The sequence below is a fragment of the Alosa sapidissima genome, chromosome 20, assembly GCF_018492685.1.
Source record: "Alosa sapidissima isolate fAloSap1 chromosome 20, fAloSap1.pri, whole genome shotgun sequence".
NCBI lineage: Eukaryota > Metazoa > Chordata > Actinopteri > Clupeiformes > Clupeidae > Alosa > Alosa sapidissima.
Window position 1 is genome coordinate 13,004,979 of NC_055976.1, and position 26,220 is coordinate 13,031,198.

General features: G+C 40.8%; 2 protein-coding genes across 21 annotated transcripts in view; one reads left to right on the forward strand and one right to left on the reverse strand.

The window, feature by feature from the left end:
- Positions 1 to 21,386, reverse strand: part of LOC121694273 (endothelin receptor type B-like) — a 34,069-nt gene extending 12,683 nt beyond the window's left edge. Inside the window, exons 1-3 of the mRNA XM_042074355.1 lie at positions 21,376 to 21,386; positions 3,832 to 4,034; positions 517 to 1,090 (exon numbers count right to left, since the gene is read on the reverse strand). Of these exons, the coding sequence (XP_041930289.1) occupies positions 517 to 927 (411 nt within the window). The 5' untranslated portion in view covers positions 928 to 1,090; positions 3,832 to 4,034; positions 21,376 to 21,386. The remainder of the gene's footprint in view (positions 1 to 516; positions 1,091 to 3,831; positions 4,035 to 21,375) is intronic.
- The window catches only part of LOC121694270, a 29,472-nt gene continuing 24,386 nt past the window's right edge, over positions 21,135 to 26,220 (forward strand). For 15 of the 20 annotated variants that reach the window (XR_006025714.1, XM_042074353.1, XM_042074334.1 and 12 more), the window contains exons 1-7: positions 21,826 to 22,215; positions 22,653 to 22,815; positions 23,097 to 23,289; positions 23,721 to 23,846; positions 24,501 to 24,626; positions 25,282 to 25,377; positions 26,051 to 26,146. Coding sequence is in view for 19 of the 20 variants with exons in the window: in XM_042074353.1 (XP_041930287.1) it covers positions 22,110 to 22,215; positions 22,653 to 22,815; positions 23,097 to 23,289; positions 23,721 to 23,846; positions 24,501 to 24,626; positions 25,282 to 25,377; positions 26,051 to 26,146 (906 nt within the window). In the remaining variant the exon portion in view is untranslated. Of the gene's footprint in view, positions 21,481 to 21,825; positions 22,216 to 22,652; positions 22,816 to 23,096; positions 23,290 to 23,720; positions 23,847 to 24,500; positions 24,627 to 25,281; positions 25,378 to 26,050; positions 26,147 to 26,220 lie in introns of those variants that run through there. The other 5 variants (XM_042074338.1, XM_042074347.1, XM_042074348.1 and 2 more) reach the window with 3 other exon arrangements.

Sequence of the window (26,220 nt, forward strand, 5' to 3'; positions counted from 1 at the left end):
ACACATGCTCAGGAGATCCAATTTGTTCCCTTTTCAGGCGCGTTACAAAACTGTTCCATCATTTGGAACTGGGCAAAATTTGCAGATGGGATTTTTTATTGGGGATTTGCTAAATTTATGTGACTGGGTGCGTGATGTGAAGGGCGACGATGGGAATCTAATTTTCTTCCTGCCTTCATCTATGAATAAATATTTGTTTGGAGTAGCCCCTGCAAATTCAGTGACTAAATCCTACTCATGAATAGTCTAAACTTCCATGCACCCATCCATCCATCCTCCTCTCCTTTCCTGCCATCGTCATTTATAAGGATGAGGACACCCTCCCCCTCTCCCCTTGAAGACAGTGATAGGGAAATGAGGATGAAGACAGTGATAGAGGAAAGAGGATGAAGAACAAACTCTCTTTCCATCCATTCCTGACCCCTCAACTCACCTTAAAGACACAGATGGGGTGAAGAACAAATCTCCATCCATCCCTCCCTCCCTTTAACCTTCCTTCGACTCTCCCCCACTCACCTTAAAAACATTGATGGGGATGGCGATGAGGATGTAGAGGAGGTCCCCCAAGGCCAGGGAGCCAATGAGCACATTGGGCCCATTCCTCATGCACTTGTTTTTGTAGATGATCCGCAGCAGGGTGGAGTTCCCAATGATCCCCACCACAAAGATGATGCAGGACACCACCGTGTTGACGTACTTGAACGCGTGTTTGATTTCAGTTTGCTTCACGCACATGGGCGGATGCGGCATCATGGGCCGGTCCGCCGCGGCGGGGCTGGAGCCGTTGCCCATGACGACGGCCGAGCTGGACTGTGCACTGTTGCCGGGCTCTTGGTCAGTGTCATCTTGCGTCGTGTCACGAGCAAAGCGTGAACCCCCAGCACACGAACTTGCCAGAAGCAGAAGTAGGAGCACTGTGGCCCTCATCCTCTCTCCAGGAATCACACTCTCTCTCTCTCTCTCTCTCTCTCTCTGTCTTTCTCTCTCTTTCTCTCACATACACACACACACACACACACAAAGGAGGAGGAAGGAGGAGGGTGTGTGTAGGACAATCCTCGATGGCAGTGTATCCTGGCTGCCTTGTAACCTGTAAAAAACACAATATGTTTTCATTACACAAGGCTGGGACCCTAGGCAGCTGGTGTTGTCTCAAGACAATCAGTCAAAGTGAGCCTACACACTGCTCAAGCAAAACAATGTCAGCGCTCTTTGTGTAAATACACAGACTTGCAGAGGAAACTATTTAAGTCAGGAAACCCCGTAACGTCAAGTGACCTACAGTATTGATCTCTAAATAACATTTTCAGCATTACACAAAAAACACTTGAAACTAATTATTTCCCTTGTGGGACTTTTCTTGTTATCAGTCCAGCGACTGCCAAATTTGTATAAACCATTTCTCCAAACAGATGGTGCACTTGCGTCATGCAGACCTCCGAGATATCACCGCTGGAGAGTTTGAACATCTCCACTGCACCCACAGTAGAAGTGGACGTTAAAGCACTTATCAGGACTCAGCCGTGCAGAACAGAAAGGCTTTTCTGTTTTCATTTCTTTCTCTTTTTCTCCTCCCTTAACAAGAGTCCCTGTCTCCCTCTCTCTCTCTCTCTCTCTCCCTCTCTCCCTCTCTGCGGCCATAACACATAGCCCGCGGGCTCATGTGTGTTCTTGTAATAGCTTTAAGAGGGAGAGGAGACACAGAGGAGTTTGTTCCCTGGGACCCTCTCGGCGAGGGCATGGGTAGTCATATGTGCACCTCTATCTGCCCGCATGCTGGCCTCTGGCACATGAGGAGGAAGATTGATGACAACTCAAGACATCTTGTAGCACCACTTGAAAAGCTTTAAGATGGATTGCATTGATATGCAGACTGAAATGTTTTTACCAGGAACTGGCAATGTTTCTCCTCAGTTTCTGTCTTTCCTTTTTTCTTTCTTTACAAATGATGTTAATTTTGATATTTCCCTCACCACCACATCTGAAATAAGTGTTACAGGTCAGGATCTTTGTGTAGTGGAAAACACATGACACACACATTTATAGTCTAAAGTCAAGTTTTTTACAGATTTTAAATATCTAGGATTCAACTCTGTCATTCCAAAGGTGGCCAATACTGTCAAATTGAACCTTGCCAGCTTCAGGCAGATAGATAGATAGATAGATAGATAGATAGATCTATAGGACTTTATTGATCCCCAGGGGAAAAAAGACATAAGACCATACCTGTCTAGGCCGCTACAATCTTTATGCATGATCTTTTCACATATTTAATACTGCTTTACTAGTTGGTCACAGGCAAACCAAACAACTCTGCGACCAATTGTGTCCCTCTACAAACAGGCACTAACAACACTTGAGCGTAAGGCCAACAGCTATCACCACTGTCATATAACTCAGAAATATAATTCATTTAACTTTGATAATTTTAAAAATTTCGCTGATGCTTGCCTGATCAACAAGGTTTAAAATGGGCTAGCACCGCCCTCACTGAGCCAGTTCATAAAGCTGAAAGAAAGTTGCAGCAGACTCAAGCAATCACCAGAGGGGATTGTGTAGTGCAATACAGAGACAGCAAGTATGGGTAAACGGCCTTTTCAATTAGAGCCACCAACTACTTGAATAGTTTACCCAATGAGTTAAGGCAAAGCAACAACTTTCCAACTTTTAAACATAAACTTAAAACATGGATTAAGGCATCCCATAGTCAAACGTTATGGGAAAGTTATTAGTCAACAGGGTCTCCAGGGTCATCGACAAGTGATCTGTTCACGGCCTAAGGACTACGCTTCATTCACAGTTCTCCTATTGTGCCACTTTCCTGAATCCCAAAAGGGGAACTAAATGGTTCCATAACAAAGCAATTTTAAAAGATATCTTTGGAGATACCATAAGCACAACATTCCTCTACCACACCGGACACAGACAAGCCCCATTGTTCCACCTCCTTAAATAATCTTTTTGACGACTTTGTCACTGATATGAGCGTAAATGAAACTAAATTCATGTGAACGGACAGTCAATGTGCAAGCAATTTGGATTGTTTTTTTATTCACAATATCAAAATATGTTCTGTTTCAACATATGTTTTCAGCTCTTAAATCAGAAATGTCGAAGAAGGTAGACTCACATACTGCAGATCAGAAGGACCAACTAGAATTGTGGTGGAGGGTGAATGAATCTCTGATTTGACTGGAAGTAAATCACATTTTAAAAAACTTTCAGTTTATTTGTTTTACTTTCTCTGTTACACAAACTCTCTCTCTCTCTCTTTCTTTCTCTCACTATGTGTGTGTGTGTGTGTGTGTGTGTGTGTGTGTATTTTGCAGTAACCTAATACTAATAGTAGATTATGGTTTGACTTTAAAAACTATTAAGTGAAATGCTCTTCTTTACATACTTCTATCATAAATAAAACAGTGAAATCAAATGACAACCAATTCCTGTAGTTCACATATATGGACGCAGCAGAGTATGCAATACCGTTATCTCTTTTTAAAGTAAACATGCATGGTGTAGCCTAATCAAGGCAAACGGCAAATAATTGTGAAACTGCCTTCACGGAGCACCTGCGAATCTCCCATCAGTCCTTTTTAGCACCAAGTCGGCAGTCCGTATAGGCTACACTACAAATCAGTATCAGCGCCGCTCAGTATGCGGGAGTGGAATGCCTCTTAGAACACAAAACACGTTTATCACCCAAAGACCCACATATTAACATTAATCAGCATACGTTAAACCCTACATGTTAGACCGACGCTTTGATGGGCGCATAATTTAAAGATTCAATCATGATGACAGATGTAGCAGATTGAAAATAACATAACTTACTGTTGGCTGCGGGACGGAGGCAAAATTATTTATTTTTCAAAACCATTAAAACCACCACGAACGAACCAATATTCCATTCAGGTTTCCGTAGTATTAAAACTCTGTGTGCTTTTAGAAAAGTATCAGTGCCCGTTCTTGATTAGCATGTGTGTTTGAAAGAGGTAACACCAACTTTATCATTGAGCCCATCCACCCTGTCGTGACTGCGATCTGACGTTTTCCACCCGGACTCTGGGAGTTTATACAGTGCGAGTCCACGGGACACCTCTTGGTTAGCCAATGAGCGCCAAGCGTCCCTGGAGGTGAAGCGCGCGGTGCCTCTGTTGAGAAAGGAGAAATGTGGTCCGAGTTGGGTATTATTGTACCATCATTTTGCAAGTCTTCTGGTTGCCACATGTCGGCACAGCAGATTGGATAGCCTATCAATTAACAGTAATTAGACCTTGCTTGGCGTGAACTACGAAATAGCAGTGTTGCATTGTAGGAGAGAGTTGATGGTCAGTGACTAAAAGTTATCCCACAATGAGAAAATTAGAAGGCTGAGCGCTACTAAAGAAAGTGAAACCAATCAGGTCTCTGCGTTTTGCTCACCGTTGCTTATAATTGGTTAACTTATAATTCGATTCCGAGGAACCTCTAAAAGGATATCGATTGATAAAACACTTGGTAGCGCATGAAATCATCTTCCACAATTGCTGTGGGACTAAACCCTGCTCTTATAGTATAGTAGCAATAGTAAAGCAATAAAGCAACTGGAGTTGCTTTTTGACCACAGTGTTTATAACAGAAGCTTTTTTCCCCATCCATTTCCTTTTTCAAAATTAAATGTTTTTTTGTTTTTTTTTTTCACTTTGTTGCCTTGTTTGGCTTTCACTTTTTAGTTTCGATGAAAACATTACTGCAAGGACTGACTGTTCTGTTCTCTGTGGTGTGGTACTCCAGTTCTCCAGGGGCACAGGCAAACACTACCTATGGCAACTCATGACTCTTTAATAGCTTTAAAATTAGCACTGCTCAGTTTAACAAAGACTGCCTGTCTTAGGACTGCAATGTGGATGCAAGACTGGACCCTAAATAGCTTGCTGGCATTCTAAAAATAGGGAAATTGCTACCTGATTTTGACAAGAATTTTAGCACATCTACTTCCCTTTTCAGAACATGAAATAGCTCTGCAGAAAGTGTGTCAATTTCAGAATCAGAATGCACAGGCTTTTGCTGTGAAGTCTGGAACAAATACTGCACTTCGGCCACTGCTCTTTTTAAAGTCCTCATCTTTATGGATCTGCAGATACCTCTGGGTCACCTGTGTCCATGTGTTTTGACCTTATGTCACATATTAATGTTGAAGATGTCGGGTGGATCTTAAATGTCCTGGTAGCAGAAACTGAGTCAGTTCATGAGTTTGTTCAGGTAATGCTCTCAGAAGGTCAGGAAAGATTATGACGCATTGGCTGACACATACTGTGGCATTGTGACTGTAATATGGAACAACAAAACATTAGGTGTTTTCACAACAGTCAACATAATGTGCAACAGCCTCAGATTCCCAGGATATGTTTGCCTGTTTGTTTTGTGTCACACTTGAGAATCATTGCACATGAAAACTACATTCTGATTCTTTTTGAATTTGTTCAGTCTCTTTCAATCTGCCTGGTACATGTTGACATTGTTTCTGTGAAGACAGTGTGAATCATAACACATACATATTTTGGCATGAGGTATTACAAGCAGAGGGGAATGATAAAAACTAATATGTACAGAGATTCAGAAACAGAGTGTGTTTTGTCTGTCTCAATTATTGTAAGAGACAGTGTACTTTTCTTGTTTTAAACAACCAAATGCAGCCAGTGAAATCAAAGTCACTCCATTATTTGATTGACTGAGTGTTCTCCTTTGATGCTCTCTAAAGGAGGACAGTCACGGCAGATGGTGATTAGATTGGTGCTGTCGGCTTCAGATTCTTGTTTACAGATGGCGGTCCAAAGGTTAGCCAAACGGGAGTAGAGTTCCCCTGCGTCTACGTGTGTTACGTTCATGACACAGCGGACGTGATCTGACTGTATTTCTGGCACACATTCGTTTGCAGATAAAGATAGCGCTACTTCCAGGGAAATATTCAACACTGACAGCCCTCCTCTCCTCCAAACAAAAAGGCCATGTCCGTTCACCACCCACAAAAACACAACAGTTTATTCTTCACTGTTGCATTCCCAATCACAAGACTCGTCATAATAGCGTATGCCGTTTCCTATTTATCAGTCTTTGTGAGAAGCCCAGTGGAGGTACACTTCTATATTTATTACATAAACAAATAGGTGAGTCACTTTCCCAGCAGATGTGAACTTGCAGCCTTTACCTTATAGCCTACTGGGAGGGGCCTTGGTTGAGTCATGGCTGTGTGTGTGTGCTCTGTTAGACTCACTATACTGATGTCTACAGGACTGTGCAGGTTGTGTTGTGTTACAGTTGTGCTTGCTAGATTGTGCAGAGCGAGTTTGTTGTGACGCAGAGCGAGTCCCGTTGTGACGTGTTGTAGGCTGACCTATGTGGCATGTTAAATAAAGCTTTGGTTGTGTGAATTGCTGCTGTGTTGGGATGTTGGGATGTTGGGATGGTAGGTGTTACTGTATGCTGCGTTGTGCAGCGCTGTGCCAAAGACTGTTTGACTGTGACAGGCAGAAATGTGCTCGGTAGGGCAAGAGCTGCGCTGCGTTTGTTTCACGGTTGAGGTGGTCTTGAGCCCCGAAGCTGCCGGCGTTTGGAAGCCGGCCATATGCACGCTGGTTTTTCTTCCCCCTTTTGTTGCACTTGGTGCTTCTTGGCAGTGGAGGATATAGGAAGAGTAGGGGCCAAAATCATTCTTCATGTGAACCCCGACTTCACCGTGTAGTTGGCTGAAGTTTTGAGGCTGCAGGGAGCAAAAGAGATGTAAATCTGACCACAGCGGGATGGAGGCTGGAGACTGCTCCCCACTAACATACACCCGGACACACACACACACACAGACACACACACACACACACACACACACACACACACACACACACACAGCAAGTCCTCTACTGGGTCTCCTAACACCGGATTGTCAGACATCTCTGAAAGTTTACCACAAACAATTTCACAGCTGAAAGACAAAGGCAGTTTAAGAGGATACAGTTAAAGATGGATAAAAAAAAACATTTGGCATCTGAACTTGACTGGATATAAATTTATGATGAGAAATGAAATTTCTTAATTTGATTGCCTCGATTACCTTGGGTGCTGGGGAGGGAACTTTTATGGGTTTAATCTTCAGTCGGTCAACAGTCACTGTGCACTACGCTGTCAGGTGGTGAAGCAGTTTACACCAGTATGTCATTTCAAACAGTGTCAGAAAGGAGTGACCACATACTGCCATACCAGTTGGGTTTGGTCCATCTTTCCGTAGAAAGTAATATGGTATTAGGGCTACAGAAGGTTCAACCCATGTCGAAACGCAGCATTTAATCAAAATGGAGCAGAGACAGGGAAAGAGAGGGAGATGAGTGAGAATGATGGTTACAACACTCAAGCACTAACACTCACACACACACACACACACACACACACACACACACTCACACACACACATGCGTGCACGTAAATAGACATATGTGTGTGTGTATGTACACAAGGTTTGTGGAGCCATGGCTTGTGTGTATGTATGTGTGTACTTTATGTGTGTGTGTGTGTGCTCCAGCCTGGACCGGCTCCTCACACGGCTGGACTCCTGTTGATCCGCGGTTACGGTGATGTAGTGACCAGCGAGCCCAGACCTCGCGTGTCAGTGGCCAGAGAAAGTAATCTCCTGTTGGTGCTACAAGCCAAGCGGAGAGGGCCGGCATCCAAGCCACAAATCCTACATGAAGGCAAGCATGAGAAATGAAGGCAAGCATGAGAAAGGAACAGCTCATCGCTGCTGAAGGCTGAACAGCTCATCACTGCTGGGGGGGGGGGGCTATTATTGTCTATACAGAACGAGGTTTGCAATACTGTAGTTTCTTCACTATACAAAAGCATTTCAAGTACATCTACATGTATACTGTATGTAAATAAGTACATGATATACTGTAAAACAATGTTTTGGCTAAACACAGTCGTTTAGATTATATTTTAGATAAAACAACAAAACGTATGTTGCTGATTGATAAGGGAAAAGATTATTCATTTGAAATGCATCCTTGCTCAACAGCAATGTCTCAGAAATGCTGTAATGAGATCCTACACCGTATCTAAGTACCGGTTACTCACACTCAGACACTTACGCTTAGAAAGTGTATGATCATTCATTGTTATATATATATAAGGATCTCACTGTTCTGTGGTTTCATACAGTCTTTGCCAATGAAATCTCATTTGGGGTTTCTTTTTGAAAGAAAAGTGAGAGCAGGAAAAAAGTATGTGTGTGAGAACACGCATGCATGTGAATGTGTGTGTGCGTGTGTGTGTGTGTGTGTGTGTGTGTGTGTGTGTGTGTGTGTGTGTGTGTGTGTGTGTGTGCGTGCGTGCGTGCGTGCGTGCGTGCGTGCGCGCGCTCGCACATACATGTACCTATGTGAAAGTGTGTGTGTGAGAAACACTTAGAAAAAGGAAAAGAGGTGTTTAATGGATCGCAGGTGCAGCCTGAATTTCCCATGCTTTACACCCCCCCTATACCCCAACCTGTCTTTACACACACACACACACACTCCAGTGCAGGCAGCCCAGCCGTCCCTTAGCTCTGACTTGTGCAGTAGTGTTTACCCTCATCAGCCTTGGCCTTCTCACAGCTGGCCTTCCAAGGCCCTTTGCTTCTCTCTCTCTCTCTCTCTCTCTCTCTCTAATACCAGAGATTACTCCCTGGAAACATATCACGTTCATGTTTCTCAAACTTTTTCATACCATGGACCACTTAACCAATAAAAAAATCACGGACCACCTAGTACTGCAACATTATATTACACAATAGGCCTACTCACTGAACCATCTTGCTTATTGTCTTTGCACCTTGCTTATTGTGTCAGAGGATTCATATGATTTAAACTGGCGTAGCTTAAGTGTTGCAGAACTGTTTGGATTTACATGCAGCTACCAATGTGCTTGATGACATCATCTGTGACCTTGACAATACGATGAGCTGTGCTGCCCTGTTCATCGACTTGTCAAAGGCCTTTGACACAGTTGATCACTGTATCCTGCTCAAGAGGCTCAGGGACATTGGCTTGGGCATTAAGGCAGTTGGGTGGTTCAGAAACTATCTTGCCAACAGAACTGTAGTTGTCGATGGGCATAGTTCTGCCCCTTTGGGGGTCTGGCGAGGTGTCCCTCAAGGGTCTATCCTTGGTCCGGTCCTATTTACCATTTATATAAACACCATCGCCTCTGTTGCAGATGATAGCAAAATACACCTCTATGCAGACGACACAGTTCTATATTATTCCACCCCCACCCTTGCTCAAGCTTATCAATCGTTACAGCAGTCTTTTAATTTATTACAGGCCACCTTCATTGAACTTAGACTGGTATTAAATGCTGGTAAAACTAAGGTGATGAGATGCAGTTCACAAAGTCTCGCACAGTACCCGCACCAACCACCCTGTGTTGAAAATGTTTCATCTTATAAATATCTTGGTCTGTGGATTGATGAAAAGCTAACCTTTAAAGTTCATATTGATAAGTTAGTGAGAAAGCTGGCTTTTATTTTAGAAACTAGATGTACCCCAGAGCGGTACAAAATATGACCGTCGCCCAGTCCAGCACATTTTTCCCACAAAAATAAATCACGCTGAAAGGCATATATGATTCTAACTGTCTCACTAAATTGCATTATGCACACTCAATTCTCACTGGTATCTGCTAGACAACAAGTACCAAAACATGATTAGTTCATAGATTTCACATGTAAAATTAATTTTATACAACCCCACCTCCATCTTGCCTGTTCATAATTCTGAGAAATTCTTGAATTGTGTGCATGTCTGCGTGTACATGTTTATGTTTATGTGTGTGGGTGTGTGTGTGTGTGTGTGTGTGTGCCTGTGTATGTGCCTGTGTGTGTGCATGTGCATGCATGCGTACATATGTCTACTGTGTGAGTATGTGTCATACATATGATTACTGTGAATGTATGTGTGTGCGTGTGTATCTGTTTATGCACATGTGTGCATATGGAAGGGGTTAACATGACCCCTGGAGGCAAATATACAAACAAATTGGTCATCCTAGGCCCTACGGTTCTCAAGATATTCACAGAAAACTCTGTTGGTGTACGGTCACTAAATGTACACATAAATTATTTTATTGTAAGGCCCCCCATGAACGAAAGTTCACGAAACTTGGCCATGTGAAAAAAAAAATGAAAAAAAAATCTGACTAAACCTATATGACTGCCGCTTCACTGCGCGGCGGTCATAATAAATCCTGTTTTACTCTCCAAGCTAGGAGGAAACTGATCAGTGCCACTTTCCTACCAGTCTTGGACTATGGGGATGTTATTTATATGCATGCTGCCTCTACCTCACTGCACACACTTGACACAGTCTACCATGGTGCACTACGGTTCATTACTAATGCCAAGTCACGCACTCATCATGTCGTGTTTATGAGATGACTGGTTTTAGTTTTTTAGGTCTGCGTTATGGAATGGGTGTGTTACTAGTCTGTTGACTTGGAATCATTCCATTTACAATCTCCGCTCTGTTAACACTCTGGCTCTAAATATCACGTACAACAACTGAATTTGGTAAGACTGCTTTTAGCTATGCTGCTCCTTGGTGTTGGAATTTGCTTCAAAAAGATTTGAAGCTTTCTGTTTTTATCCCACTTGAACATTTTAAGCAATTACTTAAACGAACCAAATTTGAACAGTGCACATGTTTCCAATGACCCCTTTATGTGATTCTTATATTGTTTTACATGTACTGTAAATCTGTTTTGTTTGTTGCGTCACTGGCTTGTGTCGCTGTTTTTTTGGTCTGTCTAGCCCTCATATCTTTCTTCTATGTTATTCTGTCCTTATTAGTCTGTCTTGTCATCAATGTTTCTGTGTAACTTGTGTATCTGTTGCCCCAGGGCTCCCTTGTAAAAGAGATTTGAATATCTCAACGGGACATCACCTGGTAAAATAAAATATAAATAAAATAAAAATAAATAAAATACATACAAGTTGTTCAATATTGCAAACAACTGATTTATATTATATTTTAGTTGCGGACCACTTGGCATAGCTTGCGAACCACCAGTGGTCCCCGGACCACACTTTGAGAAACACTGACCTAGAGGACACCTTTGCGTCAACCCATTTCTAACAAAACCCATTCAGTTAGAAATGCGGTTATTATACGGTCATTATGTTGTGTGACTTATTGTGGGGTAAAGCTGGCTTTTGATGAATCTGTTTGGGATTTGGGAATCTGTTTGCTGCCACGTCTCATGCATTATTCCAGGGCACTTGAGAGGTCAGAGATGATTGTCCTGACGGGAACACCCTGATTAGAACATGTCTGCTATTTGTGCATGTTTCTTCCCTCAAGATCCTGTTTGAAAAGCATGCAGGAATTTGGCTAGATGTTTACAACATTCATGTTTTCTATAAATCTAAAAGCCCATGTGATTATGTTTAACATGTCTCTCTTCACATGTCAGGACTGTCGGAATATCAGAACTCATGTTTGATATTATGAGAATGTGATGGTCAACATTTAAAAACAAGGTTGTGACTCAGCCAGTGGTCCTTCAAAGTGAGCTTGGAACTGGATCCTCACACCCATCAGGCAAACATCTGAATATAAAACTTGTGTACAACAAAAGGGTCTCTTTCATAAGTTGTGCACTACCTAAGACAGTGTGCACACATGTGTTTGGAGGATAGGAGTTAATGTAAATACTAGCATAAGCACTGCATGTACAGTATGTATGTATGTATGTATGTATGTATGTATGCATGCATGCATGCATTGCATGCATTTGGATACAGTTGAGTAGTTGCGTTTGGAATGTACACTAACACCAAGATAGTTGGAGACAGCACGTTCCCACTGTCTCCAACTGAGCATTTAAAGGTTGTCAGACACCTCTTTGGCCACGGCCCTCTTTGGTCATGGTGAATCCTTACGACAGCATCCCGCCCCTCAGTTCCTAACGTCTCAGTCTCCCCCCTGCGAAATCCATTTGTATGTTCTTCCTGTGTCTACAGCAAGGTCAAGCTGTCAGACATGTTGACGTTGAGCACTGCCATTTGGCCATTGGTCTGTCTCGAAAGATGTCTGGGCAGCCTGCCTCGTGTTCGTTGTGTTGAAATTGCACCATTCAGCTCCCTGGTTTCTTGGGCCAGGTCAGGAGTATCATCTCCATTAGAATTTAAATGACAGCTAGGTGTGTCCTGGTCTCTCTCTCTCTTTCTCTCTCTCTCTCTCTCTCTCTCTCTCTCTCTCTCTCTCTCTCTCTCTCTGTGCGTGTGTCCTGGACAAATAATAGTGGGGAGGAAGAAGTTACTGTAAGAGAAGAAATAATTTCTCAGGAACATATTTTTTTCCCACAGATTACATGGGTTTCAGGTCAAAATATGTACAATATCAATCAATGTAGATATGAATGGTTCCAAATAGTATTTCTGTAAAAGGAACCTATGTAGCCTGTAATGCTGCACCAGATGTAACTGTGGTTTTGTCACAATCATACTTGGATTACCCCCCCCCCCCCCACCCCTACCACACACACACATACATACACACACACATACACACACACACACATGTACATACACACTTGTATTTTAACTTTGTGGTCTGTGGCGGATGGGGATGTTTCTGACCACTGGCTGGTGTTGATCTGGAGTGGGATCCTCTAATTGCTAACCCGCTGGATCCCATTACAACTTTATGGAGCTCCGGGCCGTAAACTGCCAATGACTTACGTAGCCCCTCTCCTTGTTGAGGGCGCTGTAATTACCATCACAGTAATGCAGGCCCATTGAAACAGCCTGTCACGTGGACAGAGGAGGAGAACAGTCTGCTGGTATACCATATGTGTATGGATGGCAACCTTCACTCTTTACACCCACTGATAGATAGATAGAAGATAGATAGATAGATATATAGATAGATATATAGAGAAATAGATAGATAGATGTGTGGATAAATGCATGGATAAAAGTAAGTATGGATATTTTATTAATCCCATAGTAATTTACTATGGTTCCCAAACTTTACATTTATCCTAAAGCAAATTTAAGTCATGTTTTTTTTTCTTTTACTTTTTTGTACTCACTCCCAGCGATGTATGGCAACCCTCTGGTTCCCATGGTTTGAGTTGCGAGTGTGAAACTGACGTTTCTGTTCGGTGTGTTTCAGCACCAGCTGACAGTTGCCAATTAGGAACAGTGTGCAGAGTAATTGCTAAAAGGATTACAGAGCAGGAAAATAATTCTGTCTTAAGTATGCATGACTATTGCATGTAAAAAAAAAAAAAAAACAGCTATGTGGTGAATCAGTCGTGCTGGACTTTCACATGGAGAGAGGTTGTCATCGTTGATGAGATAATACTTTACAGTGCCATTATATAGATAACCACATACTCCCAGAGAGAGACAATGACTTGCTTGCCAAACGTGATTCATGTGGATTGAAAAGCTATAAATGTGGTCAAGGCCAAGGTTTGCTATAGCTGACTGGGCAGAGAGAGGAGAACATGTGTTTGCTATTGTTGTTTTGGCACATCTCTTTCCATATTATAAATCAATCTAGACACTATTGGTGTTGGAGTACGGATTGATCGGTTTGTTTCCACAGGGATGGAATTCCCATATCAGTGATTGCACCTTGTTGTTAGTTTAGGTTTTTAAGTAGATTATAGAATGTAATATCAGAGCAAAAATCTGAAAAAGAAAAAAAAAAGAATGGGTCATTTTTGTTGGGTTTGATTTCCTAACTCAGTGCAACCTGCTAGACCATCAGGTTTCAAGAGAGGTCATTCTACTGAAAAAGCTCTTCTGTCAGTGACTGAAGCATTTAAAGAAGCTAAAGCCTCTGCTCAGACATCAGTTTTAATTGTAGTTGTCTTTGACACAGTGAACCATGACATTCTCCTTTCTATATTATCTGAGCTAGAAATTTCTGCGAAAGCTCCTCAGTGGTCTGTATCTTACCTGAAGGACGTTTATTCAGTATGTCTTGGCAAGGACAGGTATCAAAGTCTCAAGTCCTCACCACAGGTGTACCTCAGGGATCAGTACTTGGGCCCCCTTCTCCATTTACACCACTTCCTTAGGTGAGGTAATTCACCCCCACGGATTTGCATAGCTCTGTTATTAATGCAGATGGTACTAAACTTTACCTGCTTTTCCCACCCTAATGACTACCATTTCTGCTTGGATTTCTGCATGCCTCTGGAAGAAAGATTGACACCTTCAGCTCAAATTCTCCAAAACTCCTGGTATTTCCAGTTAATGCAGCTATTCCCCCAACAGATCAGAAGTTCAGAGCCTCCTATAACATAAATACCTTAAATGAATGCCCATAATGACAAGACACTTTTGTTGCATTTCAGTAACACAGCCAAGTGAGTCCACTTTCAGCCCCAAGAGACTCATTTATATCCAACAGTGCACAGGTCACCAGATAACTTTATAAATAGCTGCATATAAATGGCTAACGAAAAGAATGATTTCACACACACACACAAATGAATTGCTTCACGGCCACTTCAGGCACTGGATGGGGCCATCACATCACGGCAGTCATCTGAGACACCGGGTAGTTTCTGTGATGTTGGCCATTTTAAGATGGCATGCTCCTCCACGTAGTGATGGAACAGGAACACTCCACTGGGTGACCATCAGGACACTAGCCAGAATCCAGGGAAACACCACTATTCAAACCACAGGGGGATTTATAGGCCTCTAAAATCCTCCATTTAAATTCACCATGTTGATGGCTTCTTTGATTCACTGACCCCAGCTAAACTTGGATGTTACAATTGATGAAAGACTAAATTCTGATAAAATCATGTCAGTTTATCCTATACAATATTGGGAAGGTCATGCCTTAATTAACTCAACATGCCACACAACTTCTTGTACACAGTTTTTTTCCAAACTGGACTATTGCATTGTTAGCTGGCTTACCTGCTTGTGTAATGAGACTATTACAGATTATTCAAAATACAGCAGCACATCTGGTCTTTAATCAGCCAAACAAGACACATGTACATGTAACTCCTCCATAAATTTCTCTTCATTGGCTTCCTATAGCAGCCAGAATTCATTTAAAATCTCTCACTCTGGCTTGTAGGACACTTACTGGATTGGCACCTTGCTGTCTTAATTCCATGATCCAGCCCTATGTCCCCTCTTGCCCACTGTGGTCCTCTGATGAATGTCTGCTATGTTGGCCTTCCATCAACACTAATATGTCACAGTCAAGACTCTTTTTTTCTGATGCCTCATTTGTGAAATGATTTGCCACTCTTATTTTTCTACGTTCTAGTGAAAGTTTTGGGATCTCAAAACATCTAAAGAATCATCATCATGTTTACCTTATATCTAATTATATATGTAGTTTGCATATGTTTATTGTAATGTTATTGCTATTATTCTGTTAAATTGTATTTAGTCTATTACTAATATTGGTATTTTTTTAGGCCATAATTATGACTTTACTGTAAACTCTTAATTTTAATGCAATGTTTTTGATGTCTTTGTAAGTCACTTTGGATAAAACATCTGCTAAGTACAATAAAGGTAAACATGAGAAAAATGTTAAGGATAAACTTTTTACTTATTCCTAAAAAGTATAAGAAGCTATAGTCTAACCATAAAAGCATACACATCAAGGCTGCAGCATAATCCATGAGTTTGGATACTGTTGCAGTCACTTTGAATCAGAGCACGTGCCTGTATGGAGCTACTCTGCGAAACTAAAGACAGATAGAGTAAGGGTCACACTTAATGTTTTTTTTTTTTTTTTTAAGTATATTTTTTTGGGCTTTCTATGCCTTTAACGAGAGGACAGTGGAGAGTGACAGGAAGCGAATGGGAGAGAGAGCAGGGGTGGGATCCGGAAAGGACCACGAGGTGGGAATCGAACCCGGGTTGCCGGCATACGGTGCAGGTGCCCCAGCCAGCTGCGCCACAGCTGGGTCCCACACTTAATGCTTTGAATAGATCCGGTACATTGTCATAATGGAGACATTCCAACGCATAATTTAAAGAACTGCAGTCACAGAATAGCCAAAACTGATTCCAGGAAGGTCTCTCTCTCCTTCCTTTCTCTGTCTTTCTCTCTCTCACTCACTCACTGTGTGCGTGTGTGTGTGTGTGGTTGTGTGTGTGTGTGTATGTGTGTGTGTGTGTGTGTGTGTGTGTGTGTGTGTGTGTGTGTTTGTCTTTATACCATTGTGGGAACCATCGCCTGACAGCACACTCACAGTGTGGGGACCAAAATTTTGGTGGGGACCAAAAGTCCGGACCCCACCAGGATTAATGTAGATTCAATGACAAGGATGTCAGAGGGATGCCCAGTAAAATTTTCAGGCCAAAATTTTTTTTACCCCAAAATGTAAGTAAAACCGATTTGGTGTGCCTAAGTGTGCTTGGAGAAATTAACTCAGTATCGGCCATTAGTGGCAGGAAACGGTACTGCAAGTGTGCTTGACGAAGATAGAGTGTGTAAGTGTGACAGTTCCGGTCTGCATAATTGGGAGTGTCACCTTACGTCACTAAATACACTTTCTCTCTTAATAAGCAATAAGAACAGATAAACATAATTCTTTTTACAGTATTATTGTCTATAATCATGTATGATATCAAAGAATCATTCTTTAGGACATGATAAGAATGATTGAATTAGTCAGGTGAACCGAGCTAACTAGCTAGCTAACGCTAGCTTAAAATGCTATACAAGTGGATGGGAGTAGCTATGGCAATACAGCTATGTGCTAACAACTAGTAGTCTCTCTTAATAAGCAATAAGAACAGATAAACATAATTGTTTTTACAGTATTATTGTCTATAATCATGTATGATATCAAAGAATCATTCTTTAGGACATGATATGAATAATTTAATTAGTCAGGTGAACCGAGCTAACTAGCTAGCTAACGCTAGCTTAAAATGCTATACAAGTGGATGGGAGTAGCTATGGTAATACAGCTATGTGCTAACAACTAGTAGTCTCTCTTAATAAGCAATAAGAACAGATAAACATAACTGTTTTTAAAGTATTATTGTCTATAATCATGTATGATATCAAAGAATCATTCTTTAGGACATGATATGAATAATTTAATTAGTCAGGTGAACCGAGCTAACTAGCTAGCTAACGCTAGCTTAAAATGCTATACAAGTAGATGGGAGTAGCTATGGCAATACAGCTATGTGCTAACAACTAGTAGTTGAAGGACATTGCTTAAACTTAATATACTGTTGCAAATTCACTTGAGTATAAACTATCCACTTTAACTAATGTCAGTAATGTTATTCAGCTAGTTGTCATTTCAAAGAAATTACACTTCTCTGTTTAAAATGTTACCTTAGCTAAACGCTAGCTAGCATGCTAATAACCGGACAGTAACTGGCAGCAGCATGGTCTGACATTAAGTTATTTTATTACAAATCTGAACACTAAAAAATTACACTTTTAGGCTTGAAATGATCCCAAACACTTACAGATTATGACAAAACCCTCAATTACACCCTCATTACAAATCCAACCCATTGGGATGTTATACATCCCAAAACCAAAAAAGGACTAAAATATAGCCTGTCTGTATTGGAGTTAAGGCATATAAATTGCTAAGTGCTGCTATATTTATATTTAATAATGATACATTTCATATGTCCCAGTATTAAACAATTAATATGAAACACAGATCCAATTGAATCAGGTTAACATTGGAATGGAACACCTTTATTAAAATTTATATTCACTTGAATTTTGTTTTGGTCAAGTCATTACTGAATAATGGAAAATAATATTGTTATCTTTTGTCTGTCCAGACCAGCAGTGGACAGTAGAGCCTACACTGCTTAGCCTACTTCACCCCTAAGTAGCTGAACAGTTAGTTGTAGAAACTACTTTCCCTAGCTAAGAAAGTACTGTAGCGTGTCTTAAGTTCCTAAAAGTAGTGGTCTAAGTTTCTAATGTGTGTATGGTTATGATAGGCTCTGTTACCTGGGCCAGGGTTGGGGTACCGCCCCCTTCCGGGGGTAATGTGTGTAGTTTTGGGGGGAAAAACAGTAAGGAAAATTACGATGAGGTGTGTGAGTTGGGCTCCTATACGTGAGTGTAAAACTTGTTCTTGTGGCGTGACTGTGGCCGACAACAGTCAACATTAAACCCGGTTATGATAAACGGTCTCTTCATTGGCACAGAACGTTACAGTACTTAGCCCTCTGACCAATGTTGCATGTGTAATTCAACTTGATTTGCATTTTGATGAAAATTCTTAAATGTATATCATTTTTCCTTTTCACTAGTCTTTTGAATTATGGAGAATGTCTTACAAGCATTGGATCCAAAGCTTTGTATCATTTGTGGGACACAAGAAAGAGAAAAAAGATCCCTATGTCCAAAACCCCACAGTAGAAGGCCTGCAACGCATACTTACCCTTGCTCAGCAGAGAGAGATGGTGATGTCCATAAAACTCTGGCTCCATATACAGATGATATTTCCTCCAAAATCAAAGTTGCATATCATGTATCATGTAGAGGGAACGATCTACTGCCCTCTGGGAAGAGGTACAGAAGCCTGCGCTCCCGCACTACCAGACTCACCAACAGCTTCATACACCAAGCTGTAAGGATGCTGAACTCTCTCCCTCCTCTCCCCCCTCCACCCTCAGCTACATAACATCCTGGACATTGGACCCACAATGGCCGCGTGCACTACTCCACTTGCACACTTGCACACTTGTACACTTTACAACTTGTTGTTGTTGTCCTGAAAACACAACACTTCTGCTGCTCTTACATAACTTGCACCACTATGTCACTTTCTTTCTTACTTAGGTCAAACAGAACTACCCAAGCCTTTTATTGGCCTGACTTTGCACTAGTATTTTATTGACTGTCTATGCACAATTTCAACCAAATTTTGCTGCTCTTATTTTTTTCATTATTATATGTGCCCTCTTATTTACTTACTTTTTTGTTTACTTGAATGTTATGTTTGTCTGTGGACTTAAATTGGTAAAATATGTCTTGTCTTCACCGTGGGATAGTGAGAAACGTAATTTCAATCTCTTTGTATGTCTGGAACATGTGAAGAAATTGACAATAAAGCTGACTTTGACTTTGACTTTGGGAACTACTGCTGTAAGACAAAAATCAGTGAGCAGCAGCAAGTTGCAAATGTTGAGAGTGAAGAAGGCTGAGTAGGGTTGAAACAACATCATTTCAAATACTGAGAGATTGTTTCATTTGTGGGAAGGCCAGCTCTAGATCAGAACCTCTGACAGCCATTTCGACTGGTACAGGGGCAATGTAAATTATAGGCCAAGTACAATATACTTGGCCTATACACACAGAGCACACAGTGAACACAATGAGGTGAAGCACACACTAACCCGGAGCAGTGAGCTGCCTAATTACAGCGTCGTTCGGGGAGCAGTGAGGGGTTAGGTGCCTTGCTCAAGGGCACCATGCATGTGGTCATGGGAGAGCAGTGCTCAACCACTTCCCCCACCTTTTTTCCCTTCTGGGTCGGGGATCGAACCGGTAACTCTTCGTTTACAAGCCCGAACCCCTAATGAGTAGGCCACGGCTGTCCCCAGTACCAGAGACAAGGTCCTTCGGGCAGCTTCTGAAAGGCTTGATGAAGATGTACATTCAAATTCTTTCATGCCCAGATCTCTTTGCATATGATGTCAAATACCTTAAAATGTGCCTTGCACACTACATCTCTAAACGAAATATAACAGCAGCCATAGAAAAGAATAAAAAAGCAGACCAATGTCTATAACAAAGCCTTTATTAAGCTCACTGAAGACATTGATAAAACAGTATTGTCCAAAGATATGAAAATGAGCTTACGATTGTTCCAGTTGAAATGGCTGTCAGAGGTTCTGATCTAGAGCTGGCTTTCCCACAAATGAAACAATCTCTCCGTATTTGAAATGATGTTGTATCAGCCCTACTCAGCCTTCTTGGTGCAGATGTGCTCTCACTCTCAACATTTGTAACTTGCTGCTGCTCACTGATTTTTGTCTTACTGCAGTAGTTCGCTATACATGATGCATGATATGAAACTTTGATTTTGGAGGAAATATCATCTGTATATGGGGCCAGAGTTTTATGGACATCGCCATCTCTCTCTCTGCTGAGCAAGGGTAAGTAAGCGTTGGAGGCCTTCTACTGTGGGGTTTTGGACATAGAGATCTTTTTTCTTGCCCTTTTCAAAATGTTTTCCACAAGCTTTGGATCCAATGTCTGTAAGACATTCTCTATAATTCAAGTGACTAGTGAAAAGGAAACATTTCAGAATTTTCAAGTTGAATTACACATGCAACATTAGTCAGAGGGCTAAGTACTTTCTTAGCTATGGATATGGATATGATTCATTTCAAGGGAAAGTAGTTTCTACAACTGTTTAGCTACTTAGGGGTGAAGTAAGCAATGTAGGCTCTACTGTCCACTGCTGGTCTGGACAGACAAAAGCTAACAATATTATTTTCCATTATTCAGTAATGACTTGACCAAAACAAAATTCAAGTGAATGTAAATATTTTAATAAAGGTGTTACATTCCAATGTTAACCTGATTCAATTGGATCTGTGTTTCATATGATATGTATCATTATTAAATGTAATATAGATCAGCACTTGCCTTGCAGTAACAATGGATTTTTGCCAGTGTTCGGTTTTCTTTCATTTTGGACACCTCATACATTGAGTGACAGAACAAAGGTGATTCGTCATACTATATTTACATATTTGGTATTGTTGGATTCAGTACAACCCCACCTTTCCCACATGCCTTTATATGTGTTGCTATGATAATCCCTGGTTACAGCTACAAAGTAAATGAAAACATTCTGCATATATTCATTTTTTGCATGTCCGCTTATTTTAAGTGTATGTTTACATGCCTCTATTCATTCCATACATCAAGATATTCACATCCAGTCTTTTCTAGTAGGCCAAGGTAAAGCAATTTCCTGACTATAAACATGCAAAGTTTCAAAGCTCTCAGAGCTTGTGTGATTGATCTGCACTAATTTATATGCTTTAACTCCAATACAGACAGGCTATATTTTAGTCCTTTTTTGATTTTGGGGTGTATAACAATATCTGTTAATTAAACAATCTTAGCAGTAAAATATTTTTAGCCAAGAATCCATTTGATATATGGGAGACCTTAGAGATGAGGAAAAACATTGTTGGGTTTAGGCCTAGTTCTACCTCCGGTAGGGGTATCTCAAAAACTAAAGCTCTTTCTGACCATCTGTCACTAGCCTAATTTGCAGGTCGTATGTTTAGAACAGGAAATCGCGTTGCCAGGACAACGTGACATATTCACTTACTGGCCTGGTTACGTTTATGCTGTGACGCACTCGGAAGATCATGAACCGCGGGAAAGTTTTACACGTGATCACATCTACAGACATTTTTGGCTGAAGCCGACAGTGGATGCCAGCTCGGAAAATCGAATGGAAATGGTAAGTTGTTAAAATTTTGTCACTGGGTAATTGAACATTGTGGTTAAGGAGCATTCAATATTAGTTTTAGCTCGTTATAGTAGATATAATGTCAACTGTATTGCGTACAGAGGCGGTTCTGTTTTTATTTCGCTGCGTAGCCCTGGTCCTGTAATTCCATTAACTCGAGCCTCGTGGACATTTGCTAACTATGCTAGAACTTGCAATCACTGCTTAGTGCTCTGTGCTACGTGACAAAAACATATAATTCCATTAGCTGGAGCGTCGAGGATATCCGCTAACGATGGTAGAAACTTCCAAACACTGCTTACATGCGCTATCCTTGCTACTTGGCACAATTGTTAAGCTTAACATGTGATTCCATTAGCTGGAGCATCGTGGATATTTGCTAACAATGCTATCGATAGAAACTTCCAAACTCTGCTTAGGAGTAGTAGCCGTAGTAGTAATAATATATTTACCTTATCTGCGCTGTCGTTGCTACGTGACAAAATTGTTATCATGAACATTAATTTAAACATGTCATTGAATAGTTAGAAATCCTAATCCTTTGATCATGTGCAGTTTTAAAATATCTGTAGATCATTTTTGCTGAATTGGTGCTGTACTTGATTAACAGATCATTAACAATGACAACAAACAGGAAAGCCCCTGAAAGAGATGCCCTTCAACATGTGGTCAAGGCTATTGACAAGACTGCACACTTGGAAGTGAAATTCATAAACTCTGTCAAAGGTATGTAATGTGTGCTTGTTGTGGCACAATGTTCCATTCACATACTCACTCCTTTGCCATCACTAGCAAGTCATCCCACATACATACAACACACTGTCCACCACTCCCAACACTGAAATTACCAGTTGGCTCCACTGCCTACATATACACAGCACAGTGCTGACCACATCTCATCCTCATTGCATCAACAGGAAAGCCCCTCTCAACATACAGCACACTGAGAGTACTTTTCCTGTAGTATGTGTATGTCCCTTAACTTACTGAATTTATTTTCTTAATGGGATTAGACAAACATTAGTACTTTTCTACTACAGTGATGCACAGTTGATAATTACCTCTCTAAATTACCCCAATTATGGATAAATATCTTGAACACATTTGAATCCTGAGTGTTAAAATACATAGAATGCGTAGTGATATCTGCATTGTTGAACTAGGTCGAGGTGTGTTTGCCAAATCCCACTTTGAAAAAGGAAACTTTGTGGTGGAGTACCGAGGCCAATTAATAAAATCTGAAGAATCTCAAAGGAGGAGGAGAGTATATCATAGTCAATGTGCAGTCTTCCTGTTCGATTTCTACTGGCAAGAAAGATTATGGTGGTAAGTATAGGGATATGATTCATTTCAATACTATCTTGTCTTTGAATATCTTTATTATAAAGCTGACTTAATATAAGCAGTTCTGTAAATAATTATATGGACAGATGAATGGTGAAAACATGATCAAATGTTCATAGCTGTTTGCGAGGAGAGTGTCGTATCATTTGAAGTTCCTCATTATAATTCTACATTTTTAAATCTTAATATTACAAAATGATTTACAATAAAAATTGATTGATATTACAAAACCTAAACATTGTGTAAATCTACTCCGTCCTCAGCATTGATGCAGCTCAAGAAGATGGCAGCTTGGGAAGATTAGTTAATGATGAGAACATCCGTCCCAATTGCAAAATGAAAAAGCTCATAGTAGAGGGGAAGCCACACCTCTGTCTTTTCGCCCTGAGGAACATTATTCCTGGAGAGGAGATTACGTATAATTATGGAGGAACTGACTGGCCATGGAGGAATAAGGTTAGGCACATTAGGTGAAAACAAACGCACAATTTTATGTTCTGGTGCAGTTCTGGGGGCCACGATAGCTACATTTTGCAATTAACAATCAATGATATTAGACATTTAGATGAACAACATGGTTTAGACATGAATTTTGATATGAACGTGTGTTTGTATGGAACACGTACTGCCACTTCCGTGTACAGGTAAGTTTTACTCAGAAATGTGGTGATGCCAATGCTTTAGCATGCAGCACAGTAGTATCTGATCCCAGCTAACGGCACCTTAACCTTCTCTAGACTTTTTGAGACAACAAGAACACATGATTTTTTTTCCCCACACAATCTGTATTTTTACTGGGCATGTTGAAGGAATTGTTGGGTGTGAATTGAAATAAGAGAGTGCTGACAACCAGCTATTCCTGAATGTTGTTTCACATTGTTTTTCAGATTGAAGAGGAACCAGTTGAGACAATGTCTCCTGCAGTAGAGGCCCCTGAAACATCTCCGCAGCTTTTAGAGGCCCCTGAAACATCTCCGCAGCTTGCAGTGCTATCATCAGTGTCCGAGAAAAAGGTAATGAGTTATGTCACTGGCTCCCTTCTGAAAGAATATTCAATTGATGAGGTCTTTAACTGTTATTTTTAATAAAAACTGTTAGATAGAAGAAGGAATAGTGTTGTGATCAGTGGAACCCATCTTTAATATTTAGTGCCAAGTACATTCTGGTTTTTGCACCTTGAGGGGACCACACCAACCGATTGTTGGAAGAATAGTGGTTAGGTGTGACCAAGCACACAATTTTCTGGTCTGGTGCAATTCTGGGGACCACGATAGCTAAATTTTGTCATTAACAATTAATGATATTAATTTTAGTTCAGACATTAGAAATTTGGATAAACAACATGGTTTAGACATGAACTTTGATATGATGGTGTGTTTGTATGGAACAAGTACTGCCACTTTCGTGTACAGGTAAGTTTTACTCAGAAATGTGGTGATGACGATGCTTTAGTATGCAGCACAGTAGTATCTAATCCCAGCTAACTGCACCTTAACCTTCTCTAGACTTTTTGAGACTTCAGATACAACAAGAACACATGGTTTTTTTTTCCCCCCACACAATCTGTATTTTTATTGTGCATGTTGTAGGAATCGTTTGAGGTTAATTGAAATAAGAAAGTGCTGGCAACCAGCTATTCCTGAATGTTGTTTCACATTGTTTTTCAGATTGAAGAGGAACCAGTTGAGACCATGTCTCCTGCAGTAGAGGCCCCTGAAACATCTCCGCAGCTTTTAGAGGCCCCTGAAACCTCTCCGCAGCTTGCAGTGCTATCATCAGTGTCCGAGAAAAAGGTAATGAGTTATGTCACTGGCTCCCTTCTGAAAGAATATTCAATTGATGAGGTCTTTAACTGTTATTTTAAATAAAAACTGTTAGATAGAAGAAGGAATAGTGTTGTGATCAGTGGAACCCATCTTTAATATTTAGTGCCAAGTACATTCTGGTTTTTGCACCTTGAGGGGACCACACCAACCGATTGTTGGAAGAATAGTGGTTAGGTGTGACCAAGCACACAATTTTCTGGTCTGGTGCAATTCTGGGGACCACGATAGCTACATTTTGTCATTAACAATTAATGATATTAATTTTAGTTCAGACATTAGAAATTTAGATTAACAACATGGTTTAGACATGAACTTTGATGTGAGCGTGTTTTTGTATGGAACACTTGCTGCCACATACGTGTACAGGTAAGTCATACTCAGAAATGTGATGATGACAATGCTTTAGCATGCAGCACAGTAGTATCTGATCCTAGCTAACTGCCCTATACCTATTCTGTAGACTTTTTGAGACTTCTGATACAACAAGAACACATGATTCTTTTTTCCCCCCACACAATCTGTATTTTTATCGTGCATGTTGTAGGAATCGTTGGAGGTTAATTGAAATAAGAAAGTACTGGCAACCAGCTATTCCTGAATGTTGTTTCACATTGTTTCTCAGATTGGAAAGAAACGTCTTATGACCAAATCTGCCGCAGTAGAGGCCCCTAAAACATCTCAGCCGCTTGCAGTGCTTTCGACAGTGTCCAAGAAAAAGGTAATGAGTTTTCATTTCACTGTCTCCCCTATGAAAGAATATTCAATTGATAGGGTTTTTAACTGTTGTTTTTAATAAAAAAAACTGTTAGATAGAAGAAGGGATAGTGTTGTGATCAGTGGAACCCATCTTTAATATTTAGTGCCAAGCACCTTCTGGTTTTTGCACCTTGAGGGGACCACATCAACCTATTATTAAAATGTCTGTTGGAACAATAGTGGTTAGGTGTGACCAAGCACACAATTTTCTGGTCTGGTGCAATTCTGGGGACCACGATAGCTACATTTTGTCATTAACAATTAATGATATTAATTTTAGTTCAGACATTAGAAATTTAGATTAACAACATGGTTTAGACATGAACTTTGATGTGAGCGTGTTTTTGTATGGAACACTTGCTGCCACATACGTGTACAGGTAAGTCATACTCAGAAATGTGATGATGACAATGCTTTAGCATGCAGCACAGTAGTATCTGATCCTAGCTAACTGCCCTATACCTATTCTGTAGACTTTTTGAGACTTCTGATACAACAAGAACACATGATTCTTTTTTCCCCCCACACAATCTGTATTTTTATCGTGCATGTTGTAGGAATCGTTGGAGGTTAATTGAAATAAGAAAGTACTGGCAACCAGCTATTCCTGAATGTTGTTTCACATTGTTTCTCAGATTGGAAAGAAACGTCTTATGACCAAATCTGCCGCAGTAGAGGCCCCTAAAACATCTCAGCCGCTTGCAGTGCTTTCGACAGTGTCCAAGAAAAAGGTAATGAGTTTTCATTTCACTGTCTCCCCTATGAAAGAATATTCAATTGATAGGGTTTTTAACTGTTGTTTTTA